The sequence below is a fragment of the Hydra vulgaris genome, chromosome 06, assembly GCF_038396675.1.
Source record: "Hydra vulgaris chromosome 06, alternate assembly HydraT2T_AEP".
Taxonomy (NCBI): domain Eukaryota; kingdom Metazoa; phylum Cnidaria; class Hydrozoa; order Anthoathecata; family Hydridae; genus Hydra; species Hydra vulgaris.
This window is the reverse complement of record NC_088925.1, coordinates 30,360,961-30,379,884: the sequence shown is the minus strand read 5'-3', so window position 1 is coordinate 30,379,884 and position 18,924 is coordinate 30,360,961. Positions and strand designations below refer to the sequence as shown.

At 27.3% G+C, this 18,924-nt stretch overlaps 1 protein-coding gene across 1 annotated transcript; it reads right to left on the bottom strand.

Annotated features, from left to right (window-relative positions):
* Positions 1-16,502: 16,502 nt before the first annotated feature.
* On the bottom strand, positions 16,503-17,677 carry LOC136081769 (uncharacterized). The gene is made up of 2 exons (XM_065799827.1): positions 17,145-17,677; positions 16,503-16,992 (listed from the first exon to the last, which is right to left on the bottom strand). The coding sequence occupies exons 1-2, from the start codon at positions 17,647-17,649 to the stop codon at positions 16,697-16,699; spliced, it is 801 nt and encodes a 266-aa protein (XP_065655899.1). The 5' UTR covers positions 17,650-17,677; the 3' UTR covers positions 16,503-16,696.
* Between the last annotated feature and the right edge of the window lie 1,247 nt (positions 17,678-18,924).

The window sequence follows — 18,924 nt, the reverse complement described above, 5'->3', positions numbered from 1 at the left end:
TTACTATATTTATTTATTTTAATTGTAATTATCTTATTATGAGTTTTGAGTTTGAGTTTATGTATATCAAAAATCAATTATATATGCATGTATTACATTTGTATATTTTGATGAAAAAGTGCTACACCAAGCACTTCCATGTTAAAAGAAAAAACACTCATATGTCCGATCTTTCATCTATATTGAATTTCAATTTGTAAACACTATCTTTGAACGATTTGACTGATTCAGCACTTATGGCGTCTAAAAGTAACGTATCCCATACATTGACAAAACGATTAGTGAAGAAATTGAATCTTTCTTTGCAGTTTTTTACCATTTGAAGTTTAAATCGAAAATAATGTCCACGCAAACTACATTTGGAAATCGATGGTGCGTAGACTTGAGGGTTCTCAAAAATGATGCGATCAATACCTTTTGAAAGTTTAAATTTTTAAATCAGATCACCTCGAACTCTCCTTTCTTTAAGTGTAGTTAAGCCAAGATGACGGATTCTTTCTTCATATGCCAAGTGCTTTATTTCCTTGATTATTTAATGGCTTTTTGCTGTACTTACTCTAGAATAGTAATGTCTCTTTCCTTGTGTGGTGACCAAGCCTGGATAGCAAATTCTAACTGGGGTCTTATATAGGTTTTGTAGAGTACTTTCCACAAAAAGAGACCACAAATTCTAAATATTTTCTTTAGTCTACCAAGTTTACTGTTGGCTCTTGCTACTGCTGATTCGACTTGATAGCTTACTTTAAGATCGTCTGGTAGAAGTACTCCCAGATTATGTTACATTTAATATATATCGGCAAAATTAGTTTTGTTAGTTATGAGATGCTTTTTTTTTTTTCTTAAGGGCAACAAGATTATTCAATTTAGTAAACTCTATTTTTTGAAATATTATTTTGTTATATAAGTAGGGCCGACGGTCTGGCCCGTCTTTGGGTTATACTGGCCCCCCAGAGAAATAACGGTTGTGGCCTCTCTCTCTATCCTTTCCCCCTCATCCGTCAAATAAAATAAAAATGTGTACCTTGGCACAACTTTTTTATATGGCTTGATAAATACTACTCGATTAGATCAAAAATTAACAAATAATTGTAACATATTATTATAATAAGTTGTTCCAAAGAAATATGGACAATCCGATTTTTGTATTTTACATATATTTGAAGCAATTCATTAAGGTAAAGCGAAACACAGACATTTCTAAAGATTAAATACTTTTCATCTGGATTACATTAATATATTATTAGATAATTTTGATATTTTTTAGCTGCTATTTAAAGTGATCGATCTCTACATTTATTAATTTTAAAGTAACATTTTTTAGTTTGAAGAACGTTTAGAGCGTACCGGCTCTAACCGTTAAAAGTCTTCTTGAGTCATTATTAAATAATGTTAAAACATTTATCAAACAATACGCCTCAGTGGCCAAAGTCATTAGCTCGCAGCATTTCTGAAGTGAATCGCCGCACAGTGCGGCAGAATTGCTTCAAAACTGGACATTTGACGAAAATGAAAAAAGGCGTTATGAAACATTTTTTAGTGGTAATGTATAGAAGAGTCTCTTATCCATCTTATCCGCGTGTTTTTTTTTTAAACCAACGATATATCGATATAATAGTTGTTTATAATATGAATATTTTATACATACGTATTATAATACAAACAGAACCTTAATCCTTCATTTTTCATAAATCGACTGACAAATAGGTAGAACATGAAAGGAGTGCCGCTACATTGACTGAGGGTTTTGGTTTGGGCAGGCAATCTATTAATTTCAAAGCATTATTTTTTTTAACTTTTATTTGGGGGAAGGGGGGTATTTTTTCCAGGGGGATTTTTTCGTGGACATATTTTCCGAGGGATTTTTTCCTAGAACCCTGACAACCGTAAATGTTTAAAAATCTATGGAGTATTTTTTCCACAGCAACAGTCTACAGCTGGTCTATCTCATTTTCTAAACTGAATTATTCAAACCTCTGGTCTATAAAAGGGGAATTCGTTAACAAAATCTTTAAGTGTGTCTTTTAAAATATTATCAGCAATTGGTCTTACGTTGCAGTTGATTAACACTGCTTTTTTTTAATTTAATTTCTTGGTCTAGTGAAATTTATTTTAAACTTATCAGAAGGTAATAAAATTCCTACCTGACATTTTGTTAATGAGATGCTCATAAGATGCTCATAAAAGCAGAAGTTTTTTTTCAGATCAAAAAAATTTGCAACCTGCAACAAAAAAGTTAGCAAAATATAGAAAATATTATTCTAAGGCTTAAAAAAAAGATCGCTACAGCTAGAAATTATATTTCGCTTAAATTGAAGGTTAGCGTTCCAAAAATTGTTTATACTCATTTATTTGATTTTTCAAACTAAGAAAAATTATTCATTGATTTATGTTAAATGTAAATCGTTTCAAGTTTTACTTCAAATTTAAAATGAAAATATTTAGCTTCAAATACAAAATTTACAACAAAACACCTGTCACATAAAATGATGTCTTTAGTTAAGGTCCAATGATGTTTTAGAAGGTCTAATCTTTTCATCACCTTTTTTCCGTAAATCTGAACGCCTGTGCACCACACAATATATATCTAAAATCTGGTTTTCCACAAATACTTCATAACTCCACTAATTATTTATGAAACCTTATAAAAACGTTTTTGAACTTTGAAATAAAATTGTTTGTTCTAAAATCATTTTTGAAGACAAGTAGTTTTATTTGATGGTCAAATTTATTTTTTAAAAACTTGCTGAGTGTATTGGTCGCCAGATATTCTGTATTTGGGTTAAACTGTTTAGTTTATTCATAATATTTATTGAAATATATGGTTTTGAGATAGGAAATCCAATTTCAAGTTTAATTTTATTTTTTGAGCACTCTAACAAGCACGAAAGTAGCTAGTTGGAATGAAATCAGAAAAACCTTTTTTATCATATATTGTATGTTTTACATACATATCATATAACTGTATGTTTTACATACATACATTTCATTATGTTTTTTAAATCTAACTAAAATACATTTTATTAGACAAAACTTTGAATAAGTTTCTGTTTTTCTGCATAAATAATTGGTTGACATGATCTTACTATGCGTCCATATCTCGAACACATCTGAGACTATATCCCCTGCTTTTTTCCAAATAAATACAGAGATACAGAGTCTTTCAGAGGCAATACATAATCAAAGTCGAACAAAACGTGAATAAAACGTTTAGCAAACAAAAAAAAACAGTTTATTTAAAATCTGTATTTCAAGCCTTTTAATGTATGCCTTTGTTAAACCTTGATTAAACGTTTACAAAATTGACTTACATAAGTTAAATTGTAAACTTTTAAGAAACGTTTAATAAACGTATACATTAATAGAATTGAGGCGTACCCTAAACTTTAAATAAAATCACTTTGTACAGTTTTAAAAATGCTAAATCTAATTAAATAATATTAAATTTAATAGACACTCATGTGTTTATTGAGCTAAAGGCATGTACGAACAAGTTAAAAGACATTTACGATTAAACGGATAAATATGTTTTTAATTATTTACGCTATTGGAAATCCAGAGAGTTTTTATGCAAGACCCTACTTGTATGCCTGATGTACTTGTTCCATGATTTTCCAGACTGTTCCGAATACTAAGCTATTAGATTAATTCCTATTAAAACAAACAGTTCCCAGGAACGAGCGTACATCTGGCATTGAGAACAGGAATAATTGTTTGTAATGAATCATAAAACCATATCATCAATTTTTTATTTTTTAAGTTAACAGTTTTGTCATACCAATATGTTGTGCATGTTGTTATACATATGTGTTATACTTTGTAAAGCATAAGAGTGTGAATGAAAAACCCTAAACATATCACAAGCTGCTGTGTTATTAATCACAGCACAAAGAAGATTTTTTTCCTGGTGGTTAAAAAAACATATCGCAAAGGGTCCATTATTTGTAATTCTTTGTAGATATCAATGACTGCTTGTGGCTAATACAAGATAATTTAGACGGTGTTTAGGAGGAGTTTCAAATAATTAACTTTAAGGCACAGTCCGAATTTAAAACTTATGTAAAACGACGTAAAACGAAGAAATTTTACAAAAACGACCGTAATTGGATCATAGAAACAAATAAACCTTTCATCTAGATAAAAAAATACAAGTTGGGGAAAATGTTGCATAAGTTGAACATCTTAACAGTGTATTGTTATTTGCAGCCGAATAATTATAATAGTTTATGTTTATTTTTGCAGATTATAATAACTTAGTCTTTCCTCCTAAAGAATATAAATAAATAGTTCATTAAAAAAAAAATCTTTATACCAAAAATTACGTTTTTTCCACACACTCAATCATTTCTAAGGAAATCAGTTTCCTAAGATGAGTTTTTTTTAATGAAGCTCAAAATAACAAAAAATTAATCACAAAACAAAATTAAATAAAATTGAATCTTTAAGGACTTTACTAAAGTAAAAAGTAATTATCTTAACGATAAAAAAAACAAACAATAATGAACCTTTTCTATCTCTAAGAAAGTTTGCGATACTATTTTTTGACAAAACTTTTGCTCTTAAAATACCAAAAGCCCCGTGAAGAATAACTTTAGAAAAACGCGCCTTTCTTTTGAAAAAGTGCATCTCATCTGGAGCGTCTCAACACATAACACCTTAAGCAATGTCACCTAGTTCTATCATAATTTAATTAGCATAACAACAGTTTATGTATTATCTCATATAACTCATGGAATTAGTAGTAGATAAGCATTATAGGATATAATAAATTTTTGATTAGTTTTGTTCTGACGTAATTACAAAAAATATGGAATAACAAATAATTATAACGGGGATGGTTAATTTTTTAACAACAAAACAATGAAAAGATATTAACTATACAACCAAGAAATTAAAATAAATAACACCTGTAAAATAAGTCAAACTTGTATGAATATACTTAGCCAAAAAAATTCGCAAAAAAATCAGTAGTCTACCCGTAAAACATATTATACTAACTTAGGAACCTGCTCATCTTATGCAACCTTCCCCTACATTAAAAATATGTTGTTTTACAAGGCATTTTCTAAAGCCTACATTCATAGAAAAGTTTTTTTTGTTGTTTGTTTATCGTTAAAAAAAAAAAAGATGTTGATGTTTATGTAAAAAATAAAATAATTTACCGACCAATTTAGGGAAAATCTTGAAATTTAAAAGATTGACCACAAATTTTTTTATTACAGACATGAAGTTTACAAATTACTGACATATTGATACTAATGCTAATTGAGGATGATTTGGATGACTAGGTTTATCTCAAAATCTATTTTATTTGTTGCGTCAGAAGTTAGTGAAGTTTTCTAAGTTGATATTTTGTTTATGAGACAATGCTTTACTAGATCACTAGATTTTTTGCACAAAACAAAAATCGCAGGGTTTTCCAATCTTATTTGTTGAGATTTTCAAAAATTGGTTCGTAAGTCTATTCTTTACGTTTCACAATAAACTTAAATTTTTTAATTATAATAATTAATTAATTATTAATAGAATTAAATAAATAATTCAAATTAGTAAACATAAAGAAACAGTTTTCTTCTGCACTATAGTTATAGTTAGCTTTTTGCAAATCATTCTCCTCTAACTGAGTAAGTATGGGCAATTTCTTTTGCAGACCACCCAATTCTTAAACTGCGTAAGTATGTAAATCTGTCTAATAAATTGTGTGATGGATTATTTATGACAGGGAAAATTAAAAACAGCATAGGCTTGTGCAAAATCTATTAACATCAGGGGGTAATAAAACATGTTTTCTTTTATTTCTACTTTTATTCAATAAAGTTGCATCTAATAAATAAATTTAGATTTACAATAGACCTTAAATAGTGTGACTTTTTTGGTCACATTAGACCTTGAAAAAGCAGAAAAAGTTATTTGCAGTAGTTGTCAAGCTTTTTTTTTTTTTATAAATATTTCTCAGAAAAATAAAAGAAAATATTTGCAAAAAATAACTACGACTAGTGAAACTTAATCCCAATTAAAATATATATTTAAAATCAACATATATATTCAAAAGTTCCAATCAACATATATAGTTAAAATTGCATTATCAACATGACTCAAATATCTTGTGTTGCCTAAATAGTTTTATCAACATAAAAAAGCAAACAATAAATTTAAAATAAAAAGCAAATAATAGCTTTATTAAATCTTTATGCAAATTTTATAAAGAAGATGTGTCCTTTATGAAGTTAAAAAACCGCTGTTTTACTTAAAATATCATGGTTTTGCTCACTAGTTACAGATTTGAAACATTACATCTAACAATAACTAGCCTAGACTGCAAATTGAACGCAATAAATGCAAATATGCCTATAATGGCTTTCTAGTTTTTATCTGGCAATTTAATATAAATTTCATTCATTAAAAATTTATTAATTTTTAGGCATTTATTATTGAGTTGAAAAAATTCACTTTAAAATGCTTTTAAATTTGTTTTTGAAAATACAATTGAATAAAAAACAAATTGAAAAAATTTTCAACTTATTTATAGCTTCATTACTATAAAGCATGATTTGCATTAAAGTTTGATTTATTTTGAGAATATTTTCATAATTATTAACGTTATAAATATATTTGTGTATTGTGTATTGAAAGCCTACTATTAATTTATATTGTTAGCATAGTATTTGGTATAGTTAACATAATATTTGGTACGTAACAATTTTTTGATGACAGATAATGTTTAAATATTATTCATTCTAGACCAAATCAGAATATAGATATAAATAAATCAGAATATTTACTTTAAGAATAATTCAAGATAACTGGTAATTTAAAAAAGGTTATACTTTCAATTCAATGAAAGTTATACTTTCATTTATAATAAATATTTATAATAAAAATTTATTATTTTCAGTATTACTTTAAAAATAATTCAAGATAATCGGCAATTCAAAGAAGGTTTCAAGTTTGCTTTCAATTCAAAGTTATACCATTTATTAATTCACTCATTTTAGTTTTCATTCAGCGTCTTTTTTTTCTTTTTCTTTTTTTTATCCAAAATATATTATCGGACACTTTAGTATACACCGCTTAGTGTGGCTTCCCTATTGACTAATAAATTTTGAAAAATTTATTAGAACGCTCTTTTATTAAACTGCTCTGAAACTATTAATAAAAATAGGTGTTATAACGTGAATTGCCGAATTTAACAGGGTTATTACCGACATTGATTATCCCTACAAAATTAAGCGTTTTAACAAATTATGTCCTTTTGTTATTTTTGCATGCTGGATTGCAATTTTTGGCAAACACAGATAGTAATAACATAAATTTAATAATACATATTACGTATAAGACTAAATAAAATCTTTTTAAGAATGAAAAAGTAATGATTTTAAATATTGATTTTCAAATATTTAAACGAACTTGTTATTACTTCCTTATTGTTATTAAAAGTATTAATTTATCAAAATATCAGGTTAAAAATTCAAACACCTTGATATACTTTCGACATGCAATATATCATCAACATATCAAGTTTCTCTAAAATGTTTGGGAATATTTCTAAACCCTAAATCAAATAAATAAATAATTTTTTTGAAATTTTATGAACCTTATGCAACTTTAGCTCAAAATATTTATACAAGATATTGTATTCGAATTTGCTATGATCCATAGAAGCTTTATAAAAGGATTAAAGAGGTATTTTGTCGCCCTTATATCTTATTTATATCCATTGTTTGTTTAGCATTCTTATAACTATTCCCAAGATTTATTTAAGATTTTTTTGTAATTTATTCTATACAGAGAGCAAAAAAAATAAAAATCTCTCCACTCCTATACATTGATATAATTAATTAGGAATGGGTTTTTGAAATTAGAGTGGAATGAGATAAAAGAAAAGTTAACACTATTTTCAACTTTAAAAAAAAAATGTTGTTGGTACTTTTTTAAAGGGTCCCCTTTTAAAATTTATCTAGAAATGATTTAGATACCTTACAAAGTTTGGTAAAATTAATAAAGGTATCTTTTTAAAGGTAATTTTATCAACAATAATATGTATAACATTTGGCTGTTTCAAATTAGGCTGAAACTGAATTTTCATTTTAATCTCTATACATGAACATTTTACGAGAGTTGAATTAAGAAAAATAATTTTAATAATAATATAATATAATTGTTGCCGTGACAACATTGAGCAAAAGCAACATAGTTTTTAAAACATTTGTAAATGAGCTATTTTTAAAAATTTGGTCATTTTGATAACAATAATTTACATTTTACTTGGTAACTAGGTATAAACTAGTACTAGGGTCTAAACTAGATACTTGGCAGTTATGCCTTAACTAGGGACTTGGTAACTATTAGAAAGTGTTGAGTCTTCTAGTAAAGCGAAGAAATATTTTTATATAAAAAGTGTGCAATCTTCTAGTATAGTAGAGAAAAGTTTTATGAGAAAAAGTAAAGTGGAGAAAAGTAACAATCTTTGAGATCTTTATGCGTTAAACAAACATCTTGACATCACATTGTTGATATTGACATCACATTGTTGATCTCGACATCACATTGTTGATCTCGACATCACATTGTTGATCTCGACATCACATTGTTGATCTCGACATCGCATTTTTAAACGAGTTGTAAAAAACTTTGTGCAATTTTTTTCTCTGAAAGAGTGTTTAATTTTACAACTTTAATCTCTGTGTATAACTCTCAAAATCTTAAAGCATTAGTCGTAATCTTAATAAAATCTTAATTTCTTTCTTTATTTTCTTCATTATAAGTTCAAGTTCAGTATATTCTTTGTTGCTGAAAACATACCCAGTATTTTAGACACCGGAAATACTGAGCATATTTTATATATATTCAGAAACAATGCGTATAAATAAAGTGTACTCAGAAATACTGAGTAAATATAAATTATACTCAGTATTTCTGTTACAATTACTTCTTGAGAAACAAAGAATGTATTATGATGAAAGCATTTTGTGCATTTTTTACTATACTACGTTTTTTGTTGGTAGGGTTGTATTACCGTTAAGGTGATAATATCGAGGACATTGTAATCAAAGACGGACACAAATTGTGGTTTTGCTGACTTCGATCATTTTAAGTTTAATTACAAATTGCTTCTAATTGTCTCAATTCATTCTTTTGTCTATTTATGTTTTAATTATTTTTTTCTATTTGGGTCGTCTATAAATTACGTCACGCTCTAGAGGTGGGGGGGGGGGGAGAGAGCTTAGTGGTTTTGTGACAACTCATGTTCTTTTTGTTAACTGCTATTAAACGGTATTAGTGAAGATATTTTGAAGTTCATAAAAATTTTGTATGTAAAATAAATTTTTATAACATTTTTATATTTTAAAATATATAAAAGTTTGTTTGAGCTTGATGTTTTAGAGGTAGCAAGCCCTGAAGAATTTTGAAACCCATAAAGATTTTCCAGATTAATATAACCATAGCTAACTTAATCTGGCAAATTTTCTATGAAACTTTTATTAAATACACAAATAAGTTCTAATTATTCTATTTTACTTTTTTATTAAATACACAAATAAGTTCTAATTATTCATAAATAAGAAAAATGAAAAAAATGTCACATTTTTGGAGTACTCTATTATTTTTAAACTTATGCATCAATATTTTTCACATGAATTCTTAAGATAAGCACAACGTCTGCTATACAACTTGTTTAAAGTTAGCAGTAAAGTTATGGAACAACTGCTTTTCGACTTAAAAGTAAGCAACTCTGATTTGAATCAGTTTTGTCATTTTATTTGGAATCTAAGGTTTTACAATTATGTATTACACTCGTAAACCTACACTCGTAAAACAAACATTAGCAAACCTATACTCGTTAAGCTTAGGGGATTTTATTCACCGTTGTTTTAAAAAAATTACACAAAAACTATGAAATATTTCTCAATTAAAACATTTTAAAAAACTTGGAACATTTTTCAAACACACTTATAAAAATAATTTTTTTTTTTTACATTCTTATTAAAAACTTAACTTTTTTTAAAAATTAAAATTTTCCAATTACCTGTACAAAAAGTTATTTATTTTCATTTTCGATTTATGTTAAATACTGATACATAATACGGGATTCAGGTTCTACGCGGTGAGAAAAACTACGTGATACTGATACATGACATGACATGGCATGCTGCACTTTACAGTACCTTACTGCACATAAACGGTACATGACATAACATGCTGCACTGGTGTTGCCTGGAATGGTGTACATAAAACTTTGATAAAAAAAATAAAAATGTGGTGAATTGATATAGTGATGTGGTGAATTGATAAAATGGCTATGGTAGCATGACGGCGGTGCTTAATTTTGTAATTACTAATTAAACATTTAGAAATTTAGCGTAATATTTTAAAACTAAACGCAACCATAAAAAAGTATGCAAAAATATAACTTTGTTAATACTTAATAATTTTGCAATAAATTACATCTTTTTAAAAGTAAGATTAAAAAATAAAAATAGATTTAAAAAAAATATATCGTTTTTAATGGCCCAATGCAAAATGAAATCCTTAAATATATCAATTTCTGTCGAGTGTTGTTTTTGTTTCTAAATAGATTAAAAAGTAATCTTTTTAATTAATCTTTGTTTTTTTCTTTGTGCTGAGAATATAATAAATGCGAAAAATTGAAAATTTGTTATTTTTATAAATTTTTGGAGATTTCTTTTGAAATGCGCATTAACTTTATTATTTGTTACAAACTCGGCAACCACATTCAATGGGCTCTCGTATCGTTTCCACACGTATTTCTTTTCCACCGTTTTTTGTACCGCATACGACCTCTATATCTTTTAGTATATATCTGCTTGGTACGCAGCAACTACAGCTTGATTTTTTACCGTCATTTTCATTAACAACATAATCGTTTGAAGAGCATACTCCGATGCATTTGTTCATTGAAACAGTTCTGCTAAAACAACCACTTATGCTGATTTGTTCGCTTGGTACTTTAATAGGCAAACAATACTCTTTTTTTCCCACAACGCAAAGAAGTACAGAAATAAATGAAAGTAACCATAAATATATTTTTAAGAAGTTCATGTCTTACATTTAGTCGTAAATTGGATTCCTTTATTTAAGTCATATATCTACTAACAAAGTTTTAAAAAATACTTAGTAAAAAACGTTTTATAGTCACCAGGCTTTCAAAGTAAATAGCTGCTAATCGATTTTTTTTGTAAATATATATTATTGTTGTCTGCAGTTAGCAAAATAGGCTTTAGATTACTACATTTTAAAACTTTTTGTGAATTTAACATTCCTTTTGTAATAAAACAGCGTTCATACGGTTCGACCTTTCTTTTTGTTTTATAAAAATACACCAAGTAATGGATTACTATGAATTTAAAAAAATACACTAAATGATAAATACGATTACAATAAAACTTGAAGTTTAGGACGGCATCGATTTTGAAATATTTACATATATATTAATGCATCGTGATGTCAAGATGTGATGAGTTGATACTCAGTAGAGGAGACTGGAGCTAGTTGCAACAATATTTTAAAAAAACATTTACCTCCTATAACTTTGATATTTTTTTAAAATTTCATGGTTATAAAATAAATCTTAGTTTTATATTATATTTATCAATGTTTGATTAATCAAACATTGATAAATATAATATAAAACTAGTATTCCGCAATAGTGAAACAAAAACAAAACAAAAAAATGTTGCAACTTACTCCGCACCGGGGCTAGTTGCGATAGTGAACAGGGTAGTATAAGCCTTGCAGAGTTCACAGAAAAATTGTTAATTAATCAGTAATTTGTAGTTGTCAAAAAAAATTTTATAATTACAATAAAGAAAAATATTTTCATCTAGCTGCAATACTTTTATTATGCGAAACATATATAGGTCTATATATGTCTGACAAGTCAGGTATATTCACATATACCTGACTTGTTTAGTAAATAATCACATTCAAAGACTTCAAATACTGAAGAAATTAAATAACGAGGATTATTTAAACTAATTTAATATTTTAACTCCTAAATATTTTTGGAAAAAAGCATTCTCTTAGTCAATAAACAATAAATTAGTTTAGAAAAATGCAAAAAAAGTTATTAGTTTAGAAGTTCTGTTTTTAGGATATAAAAAAAAAAAACAATAACATTTTATCAATCAATAACAAATATACAAAAATCAATGTATATATCGATGGCATTATGCACAGAAGTGTTACGTACAACATTTGGTCAAATTGAGCTAAGTACACAAAAATTGTCGTATTTTTTCAAAAATTATTGTGCCCGAATATGGTAAGTGTGCGATAAATTGTTACGAGTCTACTAATCGTTTAAAATGTATAGATAAAATAATAGATTTTTTTAATGTAGTTAATTATATATAATTAATATATTAATATATTAAATATAACAAATAATTATATATAATTACATTAAAAAAATCTATTTTTTTTTAGCTATTTGTGTTTGAAAAAGATTTTTTTAACTTACCATTATTATTAAAGTATACCATTATTATGAAACACAAAATTATAAGTATTTCAAGATTAAGACCTTATACCTCTCTTTTTTCTTTGCAATGACATCGCAAATGGTGGACGCTTTTTTCTAACGGTTAGAAGTAATTTTTTAAAGAGGAAAAAAGAAAAAGGGAAAAGATTATAAATTCAACGTAAAGTAAAATCAACAAAAAAGAAAACTAAATAAGTGTTTTAAAAGAAGAAAAAAAAAACGAAATCTCTGAAGCAAAATAAGTATAAAAGTGAGAATAGAATGAGTTTTTTGTTTCATTCCCAGAGTTGTTATCATTTAAAATAATTTGCCAGTCGACATCATTAATGCCAATAATATTAACCCCTTTAAAGTACAAATTATCTTCGTAAATTTTTAAAATTTTTTTGCTCTATCTTAAATGCTAGTTTTTGGTTTTTGATTTGCGATATTTTTTTGGGCCTCAATGTATGTTATTATTAACCTGTGTACTCTGCATTACTTGAAAGTTTAATTTTAATCTAACTGTAGATTAAACATTTCTGTTTTGAAATGTTTTTAAATTTCAATTACTTTTTAGGAAGTTATGTAAAAGTATATTTTTATAATACAAAATACAAAGGAAAATACAAAATATGATTGGTACAATAAAAAAAAGGCATTTGAAACAATTGTTTCATTAACTTTAAAACTTGTTTTAATTTGAACAAAGTAATTTAAAGTGAACGTGTTAATCGACGAAAAAAATACATCAAGGCTTTTAATAGTAGTAATTAGATTATAAAAATTTAAGTAAGAACTTTATGACTTTTGTGTAAAAAAACTCTTGAATCAAATAAATCAAAAAAAATGTTTTGCTGCTTTTTGGTTTTAAGTTTTAATTCCAAATATTTCCTATGCAGAACTAAAAAAGAAAAAAAATTAACAGTAGGCTTGAACTTTTAAAAAAAAATTTAATGCAAAAATAATAAAATTAAAATCTAAAAAGTTTTAGTTTATTAGTTTCCAACAATATTTTACTTTTAACTCTATTTTTTATTTATTTAATTTTAAGATTTCAAAAACCTTTCATTAATTATTACTTTTCTTAATCATCAAGATGTTAGATAAAAAATACGTTGCTGATAGTTAACTATTTAAATAAACTTTTTGTCACAAACAATTTTTGTGACAGAAACAGTTTTCAGATTCTGAAAAAATGTAAAGTATTTGCAAAAACTTTACATTCTCGACATTTTTAGCTTTCATAAATATTTAAGAATATAGTTTAAAAACATTTACACATAAAAATATAGTTTTAAAGGATTATTTTTATTAATATTATTATTATTATTATATACTTTGCAGTTAAGAAAAGTTTACAAAAGTAAACTTAAAGTAAAAGTCAGTCGTATAGCTCCTTAAATCAGTTGTAAAGCTCCTTAAAAACGAAAATAAAAAATAATGACGTAACATTGTTAAGTTACATAACACGCAAAAATATATATGAAAATATGCTTATAAAAAATAGGTAAATATGCTTATAAAAATATATTTGAAAATATACTTCTAAAAGTATATATGTAAATATGCTTATAAAAAATTATATGTAAATATGCAAAGAAGCTTTTTACATTTCTTAACTAGTTTTATTTTATTAACATTTCGAGTTTAAAATGAGTGAAAAACAGATATAATAAGTAGGGCTACTATAGTCCTGATTTTTACGGAGGAGAGCCCAGCGCTAAACTAATTAAAATTAAAACTTTTATCGCGTTCTCCAGCGAAAAGATCAGGACAATGGCAGCCCTAATAATAAGTGACAAAATAAGGATGGATTACAGCTACCATTATGAAAATAATGTATCGGCTTGACCGGTTGAGAGAAGACAGTTTTTTTGAGCATGGTAAAACAGTAAAAGAATTAGCAATTTTGCTAAATGATGAGTATTATAAATTTATAGAGTTATAGCATTGGTATCGGCCATTTTTGCATACATGCAAAATTTTTTGCTCAATTTCTAAAATTTTTTGCCTCAGGCGGGGAATGAGCCTCGGCCCAGCAACCCCTCTCAGGCCTTTTTTTCTTGATGCGCCTCTTTTCGCTTGGCTAGTAGTTTATTTTTAATTTGAGTCACTAAGTTTACTTTGCCGAGGGCCTCCAATTACCTAAGGCAAGCTCTGTTCTAAGGACTCGTCTGAAAACTCATTCAAAGAACGCGTCATTACCCCTGATAATGACTAATTAAGTAACTTATTTTATTACATTAAAATTGTATTTTCTTATTTAAATGTAAAAAAAAAATACTTTTTGACAAAGTTCAACTTTTTTTGTCGAAATAAATTAAGTGAACTCTTAATTTACTAATTTTGTTGTCATTATTTTGCATTTTAAGATTACTACGCCTATAATTGTAATGTAAATAAGAAAAACTATTGAATATTTTTGCATTTGTAATTGTTTTCCTAGATTGTTAAAATGAAATATTGTGCGTGCGTGTAAAAACTTCACAAGAGCAGAAAAATTTTTCTAAAAATTGACGGTAGGATTAGTTTAATACATTGATGAATAGGGTGTGTCATACTTTTTTTTTTTGAATTTTACTTTGCATAGTTTAAAAAAGGGTGAGGTATAATATTAAAAGTTCAGAACCGTTAAAAAAAAAAAAAAAAGTTTTAGCTACCAGGGAGTCAGTGAGACTATCTCACCAAAAGCCCGGGGGAGGGGGAGGTAAAAACTTAAAAAATGGAAGTATTAAAAAAAACAACTTACAAAACATAAAAAAACGCCATCTCTTTTTAAAAAAAAAAAAATTTTTTGTAAAAACAAATAGAGGGGTTTGCCCCCTCCCACTGCCTACCACTGAAACTGTAAAATTAGGTTGTTTTAGAACTAAAAATAAAACTTTTATATAGATCCACACAACATTTACTGGCATTTATTAAAATGCAGTACAATAAAGATTAATTCTTAAACATTGTCAAGCCAATAAGGTTTTGTTTAGATTACATGACATCAACTTCTGTGATAACTCTAGTCCTTTAATCCAACCATCTCTTCTATCTTCTGTAAAAACATTTTCGCATGCCTGGGTAACTTTTTTTACACATCTTTCGACAGCTTGAGTGTGGCAACACCAGTTTGGTACAATCATTGGTTTAAATAAATACTCTTTGATGTCTTTAGTTGTCATGCAACAAGTCAAAGGTGGTTCAAAAGCTTCATTCCAATCAATAAGATCCTTGAGACAAATTGCCTTAGTATTGATATCTGGTGTCCTTCTTGGTCTAACAGATAGATCTCCTAGTTGTTCATTTTCATCACCTTCTCCTCTTATTTCCAGAATTTTGAGTACACTGAAACTTCTCTCCTCTTTATTTTCAGAACAAAGCATAGTTTGAAGAATAGATTCAGAGAAGGCATACCAAGCAGATCGCTTAATAGTTGGAATGACAATATTCTGAATATCGAGTGACTGGTGTTGAAGCAACTTAAGCTGGTAAAGAACATGTTTTGGTCCTTTTGTCCAACTATGTTTAACTTTGATTTTGAACCAGACAGGAAAGTACACTCCCACAATGAACTCGACTAGTTTAAGAAGTTTTTGGGCTGCAACTTTACTAAAAAAAGGGTTAATTTCAAGATTGGTTGCTTCATCAAGTAAGCTTCCAATAGGTCCACTCCATTTTTTACCACTTTTAGATTCTCCATCTAACAATTTAATTAGACGTTTGAGTGGTAATTCATTGGTGTGTAGAGCACATACAATCCAATTTAACTTTCGCCCTAATTTCAGCTCCATAAAGTGCATTACTCCTCCATCACAACCAGTGTTTACATTGGTAGAGTCTCCACCAATTGCTTTTAAGTGTACATTAATGTTCCTCATTGCAGTATACTCAATAATTGTATCTGCTATAATTTCAGTGTGGTTCTTTTTTGCTTCTTTAGCTGGAGTGAAATGAAATAAATACTTACCATCACCAGAACAAATAGTGTAATGTTCTTCTTTAACTTTAGCCGGATACTGTCTGTCTGATCCATCTACAGTCGTCCATCAAAAAATATGCAGTCAATAATCTCTTTATTGCAATAATCATCAAACTGAATAGCAACTTCATTCATTACTTTATCCCTAGCTCTCCGAACTTTACTATTATCTATTATTAATCTAGTGTCACTTTGGGATACAAGTCCTCCATCTACCCATGCTGCAGTAGCTATGACTGCAGTTGCTCTTAAACCAACACCATATCTTCATAATTTCTAGATTTTTTTAAATATTTTGTACAAGACTTTTGAATAGAAAAAATCTCATTTTCCTCAGATTCAAACTCTTTATAATTATCATGTTCGTTATCTTGTTCATTTTGAGTATTATTTTCTTCTTGCGTTGTGTGTTTTTTTTCTCTCGTTTGTTTTTCTTCTTCTCTTCTTCGTTTGCAACTTTGCACTTTTTTGAACCTTTTGGACTCCATCAAATCAGCAGGTCCAAGTTGATATGAACTAAAAGATCCAATCTTTTCTCGTTGGGCTAAAAAAAGGTAGCAACGTTTTGCTTACAACTAGACAAATTAAAATAAAATTTTCTTTTTAAAATAATCAAAGAGATCAGTAAAATATTATTAAATTTGATTTTCAGCTTTACTAACACTTTTATAATGATTGTCGTATGGTCACTCATACCTTTTATATAAACCAGTTCAATAATTGGTATTTTTCTCTCCCTAGGACAGATACAGGTAATGTGGGCACCAAATTTACAGTCAGGAGGACAGCATTGCTCAGAACAAAGAACTATTTTACAGTTACACTCCACCAAGTCAAACAGTTTGTCAATAATGAAATTAAACTTTTGTTTTATAACTTTACTTGCTTTGCTTTGATAAATTAGACTAGCTTTGTTCCATGCGTCTATAAGTCTTGTTACCAAATTATGCTTTAAACAAATTACGGGAGGCACAAATAAAACACTGGCCATTTGCCATTTTTCTGAAAGTTTATTATAAATATCCTGGATCAACTCAGAATTGCTATAGTTTCTTCTGTTTAGTTTACTTGTTTCTCTTAAAAAAATACCATATCTTAGGACATCTCTCATTGTTGGCAGTTCAGCTGTTGGCAACTCTTTTCCAGATCCCAAATATTGACGTAGACAAGAACCATTTTTCCATCTTGTTCCAGTAGCCATTTTAATTTTAACATTATTTTTTATCTAGTAACTTTTAAAATTAGAAAGACATAAACATATATTATAAATATATAAATATAAACATATATATATATATATATATATATATATATATATATATATATATATATTTATGTAAATATATATATATATACATATATATATATATATATATATATATATATATATATATATATATATATATATATATATATATATATATATATATATACATATACATATATATATATATATATATATATATATATATATATATAATTTGCATAACAAATATTAAAGCAAAATACTTTTGAATAAAGTTTTGTGTGTATTTAACTTATACATTCACCAAATAGAATGTATAAGTTAAATACATACAAAACTTTGCAAAAATACTAATTTTTAAGTATTTTGTAAACCAAAATTTTTGAAACAGTATAACTATTAAACGAATTTTGTTTATCCTGCTATAATTTCTTTTGATAAGGTTGTTGTAAAGCAGATATAATACTAAAATATTGAAATTAACCTTGAAAATATGAAAATATCAAAAATTTACAATTTTTGGCAATTTTCAAGGCAGTTCACTGGCAGCTTAAACTCATTCAAATTTTTTGATAGTTCTGAATTTAATATGTTAAACCTCACTGTTTTCTTAAAAATGCCACTGATAAGTATGAATTTTCAAATTTTGACCATAGTATGACACACCCTATTGATGAACTTTGTCTCTGCATAAAACTAGTTTAATGCAGAAACAAAGTTCGGCAATTTATCAAAAAAACTAACTTAAATTACAAAAAACTAATTGACTATAATTTCTTTTGACATGCCTGCAGAATGTGCGTCGAATTACTTTGACTACTATAAGCGCGACTTATTTTCAGTAAATCGTTTTTCTTTGCCTCCAAGACTTTCCTCGGTTGAAACTATTTGTGGTTTTTGGATATTCAAATTATTCGAATATTATAAAACTATTTATATCAGAGCTGGGCATCGCTACCAAGCGCTACCGTTACCTTTCGCAACTTTGGATCCAGAAACCGTTATCGCTCTTCCGCTACTTTATCAAACTTTAAGCAGCACTAGTCCGCTACCAACAATTTTTTTTCAAATTTTATTTTGATAAAAAAATGCATTAATAATAAAAAAAAATTTACTGCCCCTTCTTCCACGTTGAGCTTTTGATATAAGTACGGGATGATATAAGTGACGCATTTTTAAACGTCTTTCACTTTATTAAACTTAAATCTACTTAATATTACTAATTTTTTA